The sequence below is a fragment of the Lontra canadensis genome, unplaced genomic scaffold (genome assembly GCF_010015895.1).
Source record: "Lontra canadensis isolate GAN:19392208 unplaced genomic scaffold, GSC_riverotter_1.0 scaffold97, whole genome shotgun sequence".
Classification (NCBI taxonomy): Eukaryota; Metazoa; Chordata; class Mammalia; order Carnivora; family Mustelidae; genus Lontra; species Lontra canadensis.
In genome coordinates, this window is record NW_022631091.1 from 460,689 (window position 1) to 479,127 (window position 18,439).

Consider the following 18,439-nt stretch of genomic DNA (forward strand, 5'->3'; position numbering starts at 1 on the left):
GAGAAAACAGTACCTAAATGGATGATAAAACTCCTTTAAATGACCACAGTTCCTACTAACGTGTGTATATGTAAATCTTTTTTACTTTTTTAATCTCTGTAAGTCTTTCCAGCAACTCTGTGAGGTGGGCTAGCTACTCATGCTCCTGTTTTTTTTTCCAGTTGTGTTAAGTGACAGATCATTAGCCGTAAAACCAAGACAAGAAGTTGGGTTCCATAAATAAGTGTGACAGTTTGCTTATGAATGTGTATTTACTAATGGTCTTCAAGCTGGGGCGAGCTTGCCATTTGGAGGTACACAAAGACAGTCACAGGGTGGGGCATCAGGGTACTTTGAAGCGAATCCATTGCCAAGAGCCTCAGCTCCTATAGGTCCAAAACGGATCTTCCTGAGTACAATGAAGATTGAGGTCCTTTTTCCTAATGAACTTCTCCCACTTTGCTAAAGGAATCCTACCTCTCTCCTGCCCCTCTGTGATGCACTAACACGAGGTTTAAAAACCTGTGGGGAACCAAACAACAGGACAGTTTGGACTGTTAGTTTGGGTAGTAAGAAGATAATGAAGAAAGTAAATTACCTTAGTGTTTTATGAAACAACTTTTTGTAAGTGTGGTGTAGCAAAATTATAGGAGAACTTAAATAGCCTGTGAGTTAACAGAAAAGCAAAACTAATTTTAATGATAGATTGCTGTGTGAGTCTCAGCATGTACCTGAGAAGGAGCCAGAAGAACTGAGTGATGTTGCTTTAACTAAACTCTCTCCATTCTCATTAATTTACTTAGACAAACAAATTTTCCTGGCACACAAATTTTTAAAAATGAAAAAAGGGAACAGAATTGATGTTTAGCTTTAACTGGTTCTGGTAATAAACAATGTCCCTCTGCAGATTACATGAACTAGCTGGAAAACCCCAGCCTTTCTTAACATTCTTCTAGAAATACAGAGGTACATTTCCAACAAAATGTTATTCCCGTGCAATAAATCTTTTTCAAAATTCCTCATATTTTGTGTTTGCATCCACTGTGGTCTAATAACTGTAATTATAACCCAATGAGAAAGGATGCGGATATTTAGAGACAATGTCACAGGGAAAATTTTTTAATTGAATGTCAATTTATGTACATAATTTTTACACACAGAAGTATTTATTTACCTCACCATTAATGCAATACACATTAATGCAAAATACAATAAAACATTTTCTACTTATAGTATTAGGATGTAAGTATGTGGGCACAAAAATAAGAATTCAAAGAGAAAAAATAATTGACTTCAGATTGAGAATATTAAATACCTTGCTTTTACGGGGTGATGGTGGCTGGCCAATGGCTCCAGTATTTAGACTGTTGGATACAGTGAATTACATCTTTGGCTGTTATTGAAACTGACAAAACATTTATATACCAGTATAAGAATATGCATGTGATACATTTAAGAGTTTTAAGGAGTGTTTGGGCAAATGTTTAACGATCACTGACTGGGACAGAAGATCAAGTGTCTTGAGGATAAGCAGGGTCACATATCTCCTGTGTATTTGCTTTGTTTCCCCAGTTTGACCTCGTGTGTGGCAATGCTTGGATGCTGGACCTCACACAAGCCATCCTAAACCTGGGCTTCTTGGCTGGAGCCTTCACCTTGGGCTATGCTGCAGACAGGTAGGCACAGGTGTGATAACCATTGACAGCACTAGAACATGATGCACACGTGTGGAGGTGGAAATGTTTGATGTTAACCATTAGAAAACAATTTCTGCTAAACTTGGAAAAAGTCTTAATTTTAGTACTTGTGACATTCATGCTTATTTGGTTGGACTAATTCTCTCCTTGTTCAACTCCATCTCCTTACTCCTTGAACTACACAAATGGATGGAGCTGCTCCCAGTGGGTCTGCAAGCATCGGAATAGAAACCCACACCAGAAAGGCAGTCGCTTCATTGTGGGGCAGATGCTGGCTGGCCAAACACTGGAGAGTCGATTCTGTGTGCTTCCATAACTCTCTGGTTGTGGCCTGATTAATTTAGCCAGAGTCTGCCCCTTCCAAATACGTTTCACTTAATGATTTTTAAAGAAATCCTTGTATTTTATTCTACAAGTTAAAAACCCTGCAAAAAAAAGTTTTTCCAAAGACCATTAAAAGAATTTTATCTATCATTTAATATTCATAAATATACCAGTTAATGGCAGGTAAGATAAGTGTGTATACTGAGGAGAGTCATAATTTTTATTCAAATATTGTTTGAAACATTATTTTTTTTGTTTGAAACATTATTGATGTTGGTTATTGTATTCATTCCTTTCCTTTATCCCAATTCTAACTATGAAAATATGTGCAGTAATTTACTCCTTCTATGTCCCTTAGAACAGGAGTAGGAAGCTTTGGCTATTGGCCAAATCTGGCTAATTGTCGCTTTGGCCAGGCTAGCCCAGCCCAGGTGGGTCCTTGTGACCATGCTCGCGGTGCGCAGTGCTGAGGGTATGTCTTGGAGAACTGCCCACTGCTATTAATTAGCTCATTGGAGACAATAAAAATGCCCCAAATGCTTTAGCCAATAGATGGTCTGCATGTAACCAGACCGGGACTTCAGAGCAGGTAGAACCCTTGGTTTCTTTTTCTGCTCCTTCATCTCTCAGTTTTCTCTTGCAGCCCCCTGACACCCTCTTCTGCATGTGACTTTCTCCTTCTCTCTTTTTCTCTCCTTCTCTCTCTCTCTTCTTTCTCCTGCTTCTCTCTCACAATCAGCTAACATATTCTCCAAAGAAAAGTAACTCAACTAAAGGAGGGAGGGCTTTTCCCTTCTGTGTCCCAGCAGGGGACTGAGTGGCTGTCCTCAGAGATGACTCAGCGCTTTGGAGAGGAGGACAGTCCCATGAATGAGTTTGCCTCACCGCCGGGCAGCCATCCGTCGGCTCCTTCTCTTCTTCATGTCATTGAAGGAAAGGACAAGAAACAATTTAATAGACCACATAGCTAAGAGAGGACAGTGTAGGAAGGATAGATGGTGAATTTCAAAACCTAGATAAACCAGGACTACTTCTGTCTCCACTCCACTGACCAAAGCAAGTTGCTGCATATGTGAATTTGGTGGGAATTTCTATGGGAAAAAAATTTTTTTCAAATCTCTGAAAGGTCATGGATAACAGACTTCCACCAGCCAATAATTTGGCACAACTATACCGAACCACTTAATATCAGAATCCCAGAATATGGCACATAACGATCTGTGCCCCTTGTCTATGCTTCTAACCATAGTTATGTAAATGGTGAGGATAAAATGCCGGACTTAAGAAGAGCTCACATTGTTCATGAAGTTCATAGTTTGTAAGGAGCTAGACATCAGCAACTCATTTGAGCCTCTACACCCTCATTGTAGAAGGGGGTGGGGGGGCAACCCACAAGCAAACCAACAAAATCTGAGTCTTGGATTGTTGAAGACATGGACCCAAGGTTGCAGGGCTGGCTGTTGATTGAGCCAAAACTGAAGCCTGGGCCTGGAGCCTTCTCCCTTTCCCCTTCCCACCCCACTCACAAAAATGCTATAAAGTGTTCAGGCTGTGCCACTGGGGGCACCGGACATGGTGGAGAGCAGCATCTTTCTGGAAATTGCAATCCCGAAGATTGTATTCTGTGCCTTACATTTTGTCATGTCATTTCAGACACACATGTTCTTATTTGCCCTGGTTTTGCTATAAAACAAAACATAGAATTTTCAGCAATCCTGTGCCTGGTAGTAATGTAGTCTTAAAAACAAAATTTTTGTTTAAACCTCTTTTAACAACACTTCTAATGATAGTCTTTCTCATTGTGCCGAAGGAAACGTTGAAGGTGACTTCTTCCTCTCTCTTTCCCAAAAAGGTACGGCAGACTAGTCATTTACCTAATCTCCTGTTTCGGTGTCGGCGTCACCGGTGTTGTGGTGGCATTTGCACCCAATTTCCCTGTGTTTGTGGTCTTCCGCTTCCTACAAGGTGTGTTTGGAAAAGGGACATGGATGACCTGCTACGTGATTGGTAAGACATGGCTATGCCTCTGTCTCTCTGGGACAGCCAGGGGCAGGTGGCTGGGCGGTGCCGGCCAGTCAGCCCTCCTGGGGCTCGTAGGCGGAGGCTTGGCGGCTGCCACAGTAATGATCTCTGCAAATAAGAAGGTGTGGGGGTGAGATTCTGACTCTTGGGAAACTAAACACCACCTTGCCAAATATGGAATATCACAAAGTACTTGGGTGAACCAACCACTTTCTAGCATGACCATACACTAACACCTTACTGCTTTGCTTTATCAGAGTTCAATTTTTATAAAAATTTCAGCGGTTCTTAAAACACTTTTAATATGCATTTTCTGTGTATTTCTGTGATAGGGTTTGAGATGACATTCCTGTGTTCTCAGATACTATTTCTTAATTCTGCTCCTTTTGCTCAAGTGGAGAACTTTTTACCATGAAGGAGATCTGACCTAAAAACGTAACTAGAAAGTTTGACCTTCAGGGTATGAAATAAAGAATAAATTTCCATTGCTCTTTGCTCATTTTACTGAGAAAAGTCCTGGCTGCTACTTTGGTTCTGTCTCTGGTGAGGTTCAGGACCAGCTACCTACTCTGAGGGTCACGGTGGATTTGTGAGTAGGGAGATGCAAAAGCTTGTTTTTGATTATTGCTCCAGATCATTAGGCTTCTAGTCCCTTTCATTACTACTAGACAGTTCATCCCCAAGCAGTGCCTACTTTGGGGACCCTCTGAAGATCTTTTTGTGGGGAAGGAGAGAGAGTGCTGGGAGGTTGCCTATCGCCGGCTGGGGCAGAAGGGATAACTTTGGAATGTGAAGTATTTTTAAGGAAATTTTTAAAGTTGTGATCTTAGGGCACCACTAAGGTAGCACATCCCAGGATCGTCAGAATAGAATGAATGACAAATAGAAAAGGATAAGTTTGGGGGGATAGAGGTGGGAAAAGGTATGCAGTAAAATCCCCCATGTGATTTTTAAAGAAATATCACATAAATGGAAAGTCCAGTGCTGTGGGGAGAATTATCATTGAATAGAAACTATGTGGTGATCTTGAAAAAATTATTTGTAGGGTTATAATGCTCATAAATGCTTACAAATAATCTCCTAAGGAGACTACAATAGGCAAATCTTTAGAACTACCGTGATAGAAAGCTAGCCAGTTGATTCTAGTTCTGTGTTGATAAAATCGTCATCACTTAAGCTTTCCTAAAGTCAACACATATGTTCTTTGTATACCCAGAAGAGTGCTGGCCTGGGTGTGCGGGATGAGCGTGGCACACGCTTGCCAATAACTGGCAGAGGAGAGAGTGAGCAGAAAGCATAGTGCCAGCACGTAGGGAAGCCATGGTACCTTTCAGAGTTTGGTAGCATTCTAGCAATACCAATGGATATGACAGATGTAATGTCTCTGCTTGTTTATTTTGGAGCTGATCTTCAGCTTCCCTAACCTCTGTGTTTGTTTTCCTTCAGTAACAGAAATAGTAGGTTCAAAGCAAAGGAGAATTGTGGGAATAGTGGTCCAAATGTTCTTCACCCTTGGAATCATAATTCTTCCTGGAATTGCCTACTTTATCCCAAATTGGCAAGGGATCCAGCTAGCCATAACGCTGCCCGGCTTTCTCTTCCTCCTTTATTACTGGTAAAGTGGTTTTGGTCATTATTGAATTTATTCTTATTCCAAAGAATTGTAGAGTCTGCACTTCTAAACCACCATGAAAATGAAAGCAACTGAGATTTCCTAACATCTCCAGAGGGACTATGGGCTTTGAGTATTTCTAGAGAATTGAGAATTTATAGAGATTATTGACTCATAGTTGTTATTAAAACAAATTAACAAAGTATCCAAGCAGAAAATCTAAATAAAGTATTAATTATGTTTTATTATTTTGTAATATCTTCTTGAACACTATAAGGCAACATACAATATCTGCCAATATTTCAACATGCAAATTAAATGCAATGAAAATGATTTGCTTCTCTGTGTGTTCTATTAAGCAAATTAATATTATTTGGGAATCTCCTGAGGAATATGAAAATGTTAAGAGCATGAGAAAATTAAGTTATCAGAAAACTACAGGTTATATGCATTTGACTCTTATTGTAGTGAATGTATTCTGATCATTCCTCTAATTTAATTTTAATATATGGGGCAATCAGTTTACATGAATAGGGTCTTCATCTTTTCCTAAATGCTCATTAAATCCCAGCTCTTTTCGTAATGTATAATCAAGGACACTGTGTTCTAGGACAGCCTGGTTTTACAAGAGCAATGCAATATTGATTATTTTTATTACGACCAATGATTCAGTTATCAACTGAGCATTTTTCCCTTCCATTATAAAATTTTTGAGATAATTTATGTTGCAGAGAGACTATTCTAAACTCTCAGAATCTCCTAAACTTGTACCTAATCATGAGATCCATTTTGGTAGAGAAATTCAAGCCATTAACTTTTAGGTGTTGAAATTACTAGACAAAACTCAAAAAAGTCCTCTTCTTGCCAGGGTGGTTCCTGAGTCTCCCCGCTGGCTGATTACACGGAAGAAAGGAGATAAAGCATTAAAAATCCTGAGGAGCATTGCCAAGTGCAATGGGAAATATCTCTCACCGAATTACTCAGAGGTAATCTTACTTATTACTAGTAAGAAGCATTATTAAAGTGGGTGAATTGATTTGTCCCTAATGTACATATTATCAAGGAGCTGACTGAGTCATTTTTAGTTTGGCTTTAAAAAGGGAGAAAAGAAAAACCTTTGGGAAGAATCACAAGGTGCATTAAAGAAGACATGGTTGTGAAATTGTGATAGCACCAGAATGAAGGCCAGCTGGTCCCTTGGTCCATGTTTCAACAGTTGCACCACGTTCCTTGGATAATTACACTTACTGTGTATTTACTTACTGTGGCTCCATATTATGAAGTCATTCATTCATCTTAATTTGCACAAACTATACATCTTTTCTTGACATTCAGGGTAGTCTAAAGATTTGTCTTTAAATGTAATCTTGGAAGTACTATTTGTTTGAATGAAAGCATGAGCAATGATGTAATATTCAGCCTTCAGACTTACACGTGCTGCTGGCCTACCTTCCCCCCCCATTTTCTTCCTCCATTTTTTTTTCTTCTTCTTTTTCCCAGCAAAGGCTTTTTTGATGTTTCTGTACCACTACACTAAGAGAAATGAGGGACTCAAGTTCATTCTTTGCTCTTGGGAAGATTTGCTATGCCTTTGAAGACATAGAGATATATCTGAGGCCACACCTGAATAATTAGAAAATAATATATAAAAATATACATCAGTGCTTTACTGCAAAGGCAAAGTAACAGAAGGATTATTATAAAATGAATATTAGAGAACAATTTTTGGAAGATATGAATCTTTGATGAAAACCTTAAAGAATGTTAGGTTGCTAACATCAGGTTTTTTTGTACCACTCAGCTGGTTTTGCTAGAACATTCTGATAAAAGAAAAATAAGCTTTGTTAGTTTTCTTGTCACATCCCCAACCTTCCAGAACTTGGCCAGAGAGATTTGGGTTTCTACCTTTTTCCTTCACTCTTATATTCAGTGGCAAGCTGTAACCTCTGTATTTACAGAGGTTTCAACTGATCAGTTGACATTGGATTATAAGGATATGCCTTAGGGTTTGCAGATCATGCATACACAGTGCAGTAAAGGTTAAAACATGATCTGTTTTAACCATGAAGATGAGTCGATCCTTGTTCTTTGAACATATTTGGGCTGTGGATTCCTTTTATGGAAAAAATATCCTGCTGCCTTCTGCCCTTGGTCTCATCACATTAACCTTGGTCTTCACAACTGGATCAAATGTCTGATAATCTGCACTCAGTTTCATGGTCAAATAAATATTTTTGCTTTTCATTCAGCAGTATCCTGAAGACATTACATGCGTAATCCCAGAGCTAAGCATATGTCAGATCAACATCAAGGTTTTAAAAATAGAGAAAAAAACAGTGTGTGCTGGTGGCTTAGGAAGGCAAATAAATACCACTTAACTAGGCATGCGGTGTGTTGTCGTGAGTACTGCTGAGTGGTCACAGGATGATTCCCAGAAGCAGCTGCTCTTACGTCCCCGAGTGTCTAGTTCAACGCTGCTCCCCTACACCCACAGACCCACTTCTAATTCACAAGCACTCTAGAGACATTTCAGCGGGGAAGCAGTTCAAGGCTCGACATGGTTGTGCTCGTGAAAGATCATGAACAGTGGATCCCGTGGCCTCCAAGATGTGTTAACTCTGGTTTTAAGCAGTTAAATGATCCCCATTTGAAAGTCAGGTTTGAAGTCAGACATGAGTTTCTCTTGGGAGTTCAGCACCCAAGCCACCACTATGCCTGAGGATTGCATACTGTGATGGGCTGATAAACCTCTTTGGTTTTTAGTCTGTAGGTTCCTGTTTTCTTTTCCTTGCAACCTTGGGGGTAAAGAATGTTAGGGTTTCTTTTTGGCTTTTTTTCTGTAGACTTTTCTGCAGTCTAAATTAGGGTTAATTTTATCCTTAAGATCCTTTAACATGACCCTCCATCTCTTGTGTTCTCTGTCAGTCGGCAGGTAGATCTAGACGTAAATCAGGTTTAGATGTGATACTTTAGGCAATCCTCCTTCGTAACTGACTTAGTACATTTCCATTAAGAAACATCTCATGTCTTCCCGTCTCTTCTTCTGTGGTGTAAGCTGCCATGGATCATTGTTGCCTGCATTTATTAATTCATCAGAGGTTGCAAATGACAATATTGATAATATTCCCACTTTATCATTATGTCTTCATTTGTTACTGGAATACTTACATAAAGACTAACTTCTCCCATCATTTGTTTGGTCACTCTGAGCTACAGTTCTTACAGGAAAGGCAGGATACATGTGTAATTCTTTCTTTCTTTTCAAAATAATGAGTTGGTTCCCTGCATTCTCCAACAGCAATCAATGACTTGTGTGTTGTGGGGTTTTTTGATGCCTCCTTCTGAATGCCTGGATTTAAACCTATAATTCACTCTTTCACAGGTTTTGTTATTTTCCTTATTGGTGCTCAAATTGCCCCATCTTTGGACCAACAAGTCTCCTCTTTGATGGTTCTGGGGTCCTTCTGTCACACCCCTAGGAGTTCCAGAATGCTTCTTTGCTTCTTAGCATGATGATATTTTCCAGGCTTATCTTGTAGGGTCTTACTCTTGGAATCACCTAATTCTCAAAGGGTGCTTTGGGTTTTGGACCTATCCATCTTCAACTTTTTAAACTGTAGAACATAAGCAGAAAAGCCAAGTATTGTCTTCAAAAAGAGAAGGAATTAACATTTCAGTTTAAAACCCCTTGCTAATAGCAGAAGTCAGTCAAATTATAGGCTAAACCATGATTTTCTATTTCAGGGATCCCAGTGTTCCCACAAAGAATAATAATGTGCAAATCACCTCTTTACAGTACTCAGAAGTACTGACCAATAGTGCAGGCATTGCACCCCAATGCCAAAATCAGTCCTATTATGACTTCTGCATACCACTATCAATTACTCACTTTTGGTGACTCAACTAACTAATTGACCACATCAATGTTAGGGTCGTCTTGAAACCTTGTGTCTATGTAGTCACTTCGAACCTTCTGCATCCTTTGCTGCCTTAGCTGGTACCCCCGCTTCTGGATATAACATCAAGGGCTCCCATGCTCAAGGCTAATTATCCAGTGCTCTGCCTTTACGTGTCATAGAACCTCTTTTCAATAAATCGTGACTTTTGAGAGGAGTTATTGTCATGTAAGTTACCACATCCTCCAAGACCGGTCCAAATCCCACCTCATCCTACATGTTGATCACCACATCACAGATTGCCGTGAGGCTGGAAGGAAGTGGAAAGGATCTGCTTGATGCACATGGGAGGCCTGGCAGTGATGCTGTCTTTCTTAGCCACCTCCCAACCCCAGCCTGTTCCATCCCTGGTACCAGAGATCCTCATCTATTTTAGGGGGGGATCAAAAGCCCTAGCTTAAATTGACGCTCTATATTACAGAAGAGAACCTAAATTCACCACAATCTAGGGCTACACTGGTCCCTTGGGCTTTGTGAATAGAAGGAGGATATGGGAAGAAATAGGTATGATGGATTTCATTGCAACATTCAACCAGGTGGGTTATTCTGAGGGTTGGCCGCCCAGCAAATAATCTCAGTTATATTTCATATGGATGTTACTCGTTTCATGGGCAAATAAACTCTGGATGTTTGTCTCACTTGTCCCTAGGCTTCCATTTGCCAAAATTCCCAGCTAGCTTCTGACTTTGTTGAAGCCACAGCTAGAAGCTAGAAACACAGGTGATGAGAACGTCAGACTCTCTGAATATACCAACAGTGTAACTATTATTCCCTGATGAGAAAAGTCCAAAAATGTAAAATCAATGCCAATGAGGCAGGTGGGTGGAACTTAGAGGAAGTTGAAGAAATACAGAAAAATGGAAAGAATCAATGTGTATAGAAACTGGAAAGAATCGAAGGATGGGCTGAGTGTCAAACACTAGGCAGTGACCCAATGCAGAAGGACACTTAGCTTAGATACGTGCACGGGCGCCTTTGCAATGTTTAAGGCACACTTGAAAAAATAAAAGCAAACTATTAGCAGGTCAACAGTCCTTACAGCCCAGGCACAACTGTAGCACAGCAGTGTGTCCTGAGGCCTCCAGAGCATCCTCAGGCATCCACAAGCATCCTCTGACCCGGGGAGCATGTTGGTGATAGCACTGTTTCCTGCCATGGTGGTCCCCACAGATTTGCTCATAAGGTAAAGTTCTTACATGTTGCAGTTAAGTTTTTCTTTAGCATCAGTTTGACATTACTTCCTCCCTGTTACCTGGAGTGCGCTGGTTCTTGCCTCACACCTAGTAAGTTACCAATCAGTCCGACTTTCCACGCTCACCCGGCGCCATGTATATGATTGAACAATGCATTGCATGATGATGCTGGTCTGAAGAGATAGCCATTGCCCTAAAAACTGAATGTGTATTTCTCAAAGTAGATGAGAAAGTGGGCAAGTAATTAAGAGTGCTCAGGCTTTAGATCGTAGTAGACTAGATCTCTGGGTTTAAGTAGTGGAGAGCTGGGGTTGTTGCTCAGGGACTTTTCCTTATCATGAAGTGGTGCTGTGACAGATGCGTTGTTGTTCCCAGATCTTCAACCCATTTTGTAGGAGGATCCCACACCCCCTCTCATGGCCGTGGGACTCACAGCAGTGTGCCTCTGCAGGCAGGCGGATTTTCCCCACTGAGTCAGGCTCAGCCGTCTGACTTGCTGGTCTGAGGCACCAGTTCAGAGCAGAAGCTGTAAAGGCATCATGCGTTTCTGACGTTCTCTTGCCCTTTCCATCTCCCACAAGAATAGCATACCCTAAATTGGTGGTGTTCCTTCAGCATGGGTCTCGGAATGAGAAGAGCCACAACTTGGAAAAGAGCTACAGAAGCTGACCTAGAGCGGCCACGTGGAATGTGGCCAAGAAATAACCGTTTTCTCAGTAAACTACAGTCTGCTAAATGTGTCTCCGTGTGTTTCGGAGATTGGAGGGTGTTTGTTTTTGTGGCCAAAGCTAACTAATATAGCTGATCCTAACGGCATTGCTTCAATTGCCAGGGTAGGGTTTAGTGATTCAACACATTTTTAGTTGTTGAGGTGACAGAGGAAGGGGGTCGTTTAGGTTATTGTTTGAAATATTCGTGTCCTCCCCCTCATTTCCATTGGATGAAAATGCTTTGGGGTTCCTTTGATATCGGGCATGCCAGTGTAACTTGCTTTGATCCCATGGTTGGTGGAACGTATGTCCTGCCCTTTGACTTTGAGCTTGACCATGTGAGTTGCTTTGGCTGTTGGTAGATTACCACCAGACGTTCTGCAGTAGAATCTTGAAATGTTCTGTGTGGTTGGGCTTGGTCTCTGCGCTTTAGCCATCGCCATGAGAAGAATATTCCCAGGCTTGTCTCCCAGCCCCAGGCATCTGGAGTAGAGCTTGTTTAGCAAAACTTCCCCAAACCTACATCAGCCAACCCATAAACATATGAGTAAAATGAATGCTTATTACTTTATGTCACTAAGCTTGATGGTTGTTATGCAGCATTATTTAACCAATATACGGGTTAAATAGCTTTTGTCACTTATGGACCCAGGTTATACAACTACATAGGTAGTAACTGTGGCTTGGTTTTGCTTTCACTTTTTTCTAAAGGATTTTAAAAGCCCTTATCCTATAGAGACCCTTCTCCTCCCCTACTCCTCCACTTCTTTTCTTCGTGTGGGATATGTTCATGGAAAAGAGTATGTTGCAGCTCTAGTTAACAAGGAACCTCTAGCAGCATAGAACTGAGTGTGTCCATATTTGTTAGTGATATTGTTTTCCTCTCTTGGCCCAACAAACCTATAAGGCTTGACCATAATTTCCCTATTTTAATGATATGCCTATATAGTTTTGTTCATAGTTGGTCTACAACTTATTAACATATAAGTACTGGGTGTTATATTGGTAGCCAGTAATGCATAAACATACCCTTGGGTGGTTTCCCTGGTGGCACATTTAGGGAACATCAAGAACTGACATTTGCACTTTCTGATCCCAAAGGGTCATCACTGATGATCCCACTGTTAGATAAATATATAAGAAATAGAAAATAGAAAAAGATTAAAACTTCATTAGGGAGTGTTAGGTTAAGTTTTAGATTGCCTCACTTACCAGAGAGATGTCCAATTCCTAATCACTGCCATCTTTATTGTATTGTAATGAATTGTCATGCAGACACCAAAATGTCTACAGAGAGGGATTTTCCAGCTTTGGGAATGTCTGCTTATGACATTTCCTTTCGGGGGGGATTTTATAAACACAATTTTTGTTCTTCCAAAGAAGGAACCACACCATGATTCTGGCTATCATGAAGCCCATCTGGGGTATGGTTTTCAGTCCAGTTATTGCACTGTCTTTGTGAATGCTATATTTAATGACCATCCAAGGCTTGGGATGGAATACTGTCTTCACTTAATTCATTTCAAAAGATCCAGAAAACATAACTTAATCCCAGACAGTGCCGCAGGGGGGCTCCAGTCCAGTTCCCGTTGTCAAGAGCCAGAAAGGTGTAAGTCTAGAAACTAGTGAAGGATATTGGACAAAAAGTCACTGGAAACTCATACAGTGCTTTCCCTTAATAGGATTAAATCTTCATTCTTTGACATCACACAGAATAAATGGTGCCAATCCACCCAACAAAGCCATGATCCTCAAAAATGACATGTAAAAGTTGCTACTGTCTAATGCATGCTACCACATTAGCTTTCACTTAGAATATTCTTGAATAAAAACGACAGGACGTGGGGCACCTGGGTGGCTCAGTTGGTTAAATGTCCGACTCTTGATTTCAGCTCAGGGTTGTCGGATCGAGCCCCATGCCAGGCTCCGCACTCAGCACCAAGTCTGCTTGGGATTCTCTCTCTTCCTCTCCCTCTGCCCCTACCCCTACTCATGCACGTGCATGTGCTCTCTCTCTCTCTATCATAAATAAATAAATAAAATCTTTTTAAAAATGACAGGACACTTCATATAACTAAAACGGACCTTTGGAACTGAGAGTTAGTAGTTTTGTACCTAAATATGTTTTCACAAATATCCTGAGTTCTACAAATGGCCTATATTTAAATGGGTTGTTTATTTATTTCCTACACCTTAACTTAAAAAAAAATACAATATTGCATGAAAAGGGGGAAATGTTGCTTCAAGAAAAATGCTGCATGAAAAGAGAAATAGTGCTACATTTAAAAAGTCATAAAAACAGTACTGATGGGCTTTTGAATCCAGAGTGAGCTCCTTTCCCAAGCTGTTGATTTTTTAAATGGTAAATTCCTTTCACTAAAGGGAATTCTGCCTAAAATCTTCGTGGTCAGTAGACTCTCATTTAACCCATACAAGTACTGAGGGGAGGATGTTCCAGAGCGTCATGTGGCTTTAACTGAACTAGGAAGCCAAGTGACCTATGTTTTGCAGAATGAGATTACAGCCTTGGAGTGGGCGAGGCAGGTTTTCAGGATACCTCCCCAAAGAGCAGCATCTCGAGTGAGGAACCCTGGAGAGACAGGGCCTTCCTCCTCTACCAGTCCCTCACATCAACGTTCTTAAAATAATTGGGCCAATTACCTTTGTCAGAATCTTAACTACTTCATCTAGATACAAGTTAAAGCTTGAAAAACATCCATCAGAAGTGTGAGAGGAAACGCGCCATGTTACTGTTGACATAAACTCCGTGTGCTCAACCCCACCCATCAGTCTGGGTGTTCGATGACCCGTCACTCATGCGTAATGGGATCTACAGAACCCTGGACCCTGGACTCAGGTGGTGACTCGTAGGGTGACCAGCTGTACCCATTTGCCCAGAGCTGGGGGGATTCCTGGGAAGTGAGAGTTTCAGAGCTGAATCTGAGAAAGTCTCAGGCAAACTGGGACAAGCTGGTCAGTCCTCGCCTTCCAGGCTGTGCTCAGAGGAAGTCGCAAAGGTTTACATTTGTGAGCTCAAATTTGCCTGTCTGCCCGTGGACTCTGATGCCTGTGAGGGATTCCTTGTCTCACTAGAGATTGGGCTCTGTTTACTTGTTGGATTGTTCCCAAAGTGTGACTCAGGCTGTCCCACCCTGTGGCCTCTTTCTTCCCACCCCTTCATCAATCCCTAGTTTCATTTCATTTCTTTTTTTTTTTCTTTTATAGCCTTTATTTGAAGTCCCAACATGAAATGATATTCCTTAAAAAAAAAAACAACACTTTATTGACATCTGATAAACACGAAAAACAGACACATATTTGATTTATTCAACTCACTCCCTAGCTTCTATTCTAGTTCTTTTTTTTTTTAATAAGATTTTATTTATTTATTTGACAGACAGAGAGTACAAGTAGGCAGAGCAGCAGGCAGAGAGAGAGAGGAGGAAGCAGGCTTCCCACCGAGCAGAGAGCCCGATGCGGGGCTCGATCCCAGGACCCTGGGATCATGACCTAAGCTGAAGGCAGAGGCTTTAACCCACTGAGCCACCCAGGCGCCCCTCTATTCTAGTTCTTAATCTGGTCTTGAATCCTAACTTGTTTGACTGGGGCCCTGTCCCCTGCTTAATTTCTGCCCTTCTTTCTCCTAAAAATAGGATCCTAGTGCTTATCCCTTCACTCATCCACTGTCTGAAAGCTAGATGCTGCACTCTCTTGATGACTGGTACTTGCTCTTTCTAGAGACTGCTGCTCCTAAGAACCCCTTCTCCAGATGTGTCCCAGACCACGGACAGCAGTGCTGGCCCATAGACAACCTGCTTTTGACCTCCCCTGCACTGGCCTCTCCACCTACAGGCCCTAGTCTCATTCATGGCCAGGTGCAGAGCCACAGCCCCTTCCATTTGCACTTGACCTGGTGCCCCTACTGCTGAGATTCCAGCAAACCTTCCAAGCAAGGCTGTATGGATGATGGTACTGGGGGAGGGCTCCGAGATTTACCTAGTGACATTCAGAGTCATTTCAACTAGCCATTCATTAGTTATGTAATCTGGGAATCATGGACTCCTCCCTTTTTCCTTCTCAAAAGCTGACCCTTGCCTTTAAGAGCAGTGGTCCGCCCCTTCCAGCCCCAGCACCCTGTGGGATGCAGAGGAGTGCTTGCCTCCTTCTGCCTAGCCCAAGCCCTGGTGGCATTACAAACAAAATTAATTACAATAGAAAACAAGAGGAATAAGCCACACAGGCTTATTCTGTTCGGTTAATATTGGTAGCTCTCTTCTGTGGGCATTGTGACAATGCCTCCTTCAATTGTTTTAATTCTGGTTCTCTCTCTCATAGAATAGGGGAGTGGGTTTGCTTTTTTCTTTTTCTTTTTTCGAGCATTTGCCGAGAGAATGGCCCTCTAATACTGTCTTTGAAATGTTCACGCTCTGTGTGAGAGAGAAAGATGGTCAGCTTTTCCAAGTGTTTTGTTCCTGTGCCATTTGGCCCTTTCTTGTGTTTTTGGCAAAATCAGTTTCTGCAATCCAAATTGCTGTGCTTCCCTGCTGTGAATAAATGAGAAAATACTAGCTCTTTGTGAAAGCGTTCCCTGCTGTGGAGGCAATGATGGGTACAATGTCCAGAACCCTGCGTATCCAGCTCCTGGCAGGAATTCCCAGGCGTTATTCCTAATCCAGAGCTGCTGTTACCATGACAAAACTGCTTGCTCGATCTTCGTCCCACCAGGAAAATTGCCCTTGTTTATGAAATAATCCTGAGAAAAGCGATGCAGGCTAGGGAGCAGGTGAAATCATTTAAATTCTGCAAGGCCAAGTTGATCGCTGCTGCACACAGATGTGCTCCGTTGCTGCAGATAAACACAGCAGGAAATTGTGCTGGATAGTAAAGGAGAGAGCACACTAAGATCGCTTTGTTTCTATCCCTCGAGGTCCCATCCAGGAAGATGGTAACAAAGATATCAGGTCCTAGATTTTTTCCGTGGGACAAGTCCTCCTTTTCTTGAGAGGGCACCCAGACAGCCGGACGATGAACACTGGTCATGTTGTCATGGCAACACTCCTTCATGTGGGTGCAGATGCGAAGGGGACGAGGTCCACACACTCCAAAGATGCCTAGATTTCTTGTTTTGGAACAAATAATACAGACCTGTGCTGTTTTCTCTTTTTCTTTGAATTTGGTGCTATTGAAGGGGGACCTGATTGAGAAGAAGCCTTCCTTCTCCATGTGGTGAACGCACTCTTCTTAAGGTGGCTGGATAGAGGAGGACCAAGAGAGTGGAGAAGACTTCATGTCCTTCCCAGGAGACAGGCATGGGGGATGTTGGGGGAAATGGCCAACCAAAGCCGCTTTCTCTGCTAGAGGAAACTTTCCTATTAAAAGCAAAATTTTGTCACCTTCCCTAGTAATGGGCATAGAGGGCAACCAGATAGAAAACCTTGATAAGCAGGGTTGCTAACACACTCCTGTCACCCAGCAGCTGTAACTTTAGCCCCACAGTTGATGGGATAATCATATGGCAGTCTGTCCCAATGGGTCACAGATCCTTGGGGACCATGGAGTTCTTGCAAAAGTCCTCAAACCATTTGCAACCAAGCTTTATCTATAGAGTGAATTAATATATCTTGGGTAAATATGCACTATTTTTTTCAGAATGAAAGTGGTTGTGATTGTTGTTAGTAACTGATGAGTTGAAAGGTGTTATTAAGTTTATAATAAATTTATGTTATTATGTGGTCTCAATGAACAGAAATTTTTTTAAGATTTAATTTATTTATTTGACAGAGATCACAAGTAGGCAGAGAGGCAGGCGATGGGCGGGGGGTGGGGGGGCGGGAAGCAGGCTCCCCGCTGAGCAGAGAGACCGATGTGGGGCTGGACCCTGAGATCATGACCTGAGCCGAAGGCAGAGGCTTTAACCCACTGAGCCACCCAGGTACCCCATCAATGAACAGCAATTTAAAAGCACGATTCCTATCATTTGGACAACGGTTATATTTTTTGGCATTAGCCAGGAGTCTTCATACTCAAGAAGGAGAGGAGTCACTGATCTGTCATCACATGTAGGATTAGTCTTTACGTGTTAAACAACCGTTGCCTGATCTCTCACAGTTAAAGTTATACGATGTTCTCGGGAAAAGCCAAAGGACCTCTTCACAAACAGAATTCCTGACAACTTCCAAGATTCGTTAACTTTTTGATTCAATAAAGTGAACTAAAGTTCATTATATTCTGCTCTTTCACTGGTCCTATGGACAAGCTCTACATGCTAAGTAGGAAGAATTGAGTAACTGGGTGTACAGTTGCCTTACTACCTCTCAAAGGTGAATCCTTGTTTTCTTTCCTGCTTCCATTTCCAAACCAATACACCACTAAGGGTCTAGATCTTGAGGAAGACTGAGGAAGGCGTCTTGAATGAATGCTCAGCATGATTCCAAAGAGTGCAATAGAGTTGAAGTACTTAGCCTCATGTTTTGATCAATATGTGTAGTCTCCAGGCTTAAATAGTTGTGTTTGAGAACTTAGAGAAATTTTGCTAAAGGTAATGGACGTATTCACTCTGCCATTTATGACAGTTTGCGTGCTGTACTGATATAGGCCGCTCTAAAATTAGCAGCTTTTTGATGGCAGCTGAGTGAACTAGAGGGTCTACTTCATGTAGTTTTTTTTTTTTTTTTTTTTTTTACCATTTCATTTCTTCCTACGTTCTGTAAACTATTTGGTAGGCTTTGTTCCCTCAAAATAACCGGCTTCTTCAGTTCAACAAGTTCATTGATCATTTCAGTGAAAATATTTTTCACATTACAAAGTGAATCACAGAATATTGTACTTGGTACTCATATATTTAGAAAAATCATTTAAGGTTAACTGGCATGAAGCTGGCTCAGAAATAAAGGGGCACCTACTCACCTGGTGTAGCAGGTGATTTGTACATCCATTTCATTTTCAT

At 41.5% G+C, this 18,439-nt stretch overlaps 1 protein-coding gene across 2 annotated transcripts in view; it reads left to right on the plus strand.

Annotated features, from left to right (window-relative positions):
- Window positions 1-18,439, plus strand: part of SLC22A3 (solute carrier family 22 member 3) — a 93,387-nt gene that overhangs the window by 46,660 nt on the left and 28,288 nt on the right. For both annotated transcript variants that reach the window (XM_032837195.1, XM_032837196.1), the window contains exons 2-5: window positions 1,552-1,655; window positions 3,853-4,007; window positions 5,469-5,637; window positions 6,503-6,620. In XM_032837195.1, the coding sequence (XP_032693086.1) occupies window positions 1,552-1,655; window positions 3,853-4,007; window positions 5,469-5,637; window positions 6,503-6,620 (546 nt within the window). The remainder of the gene's footprint in view (window positions 1-1,551; window positions 1,656-3,852; window positions 4,008-5,468; window positions 5,638-6,502; window positions 6,621-18,439) is intronic.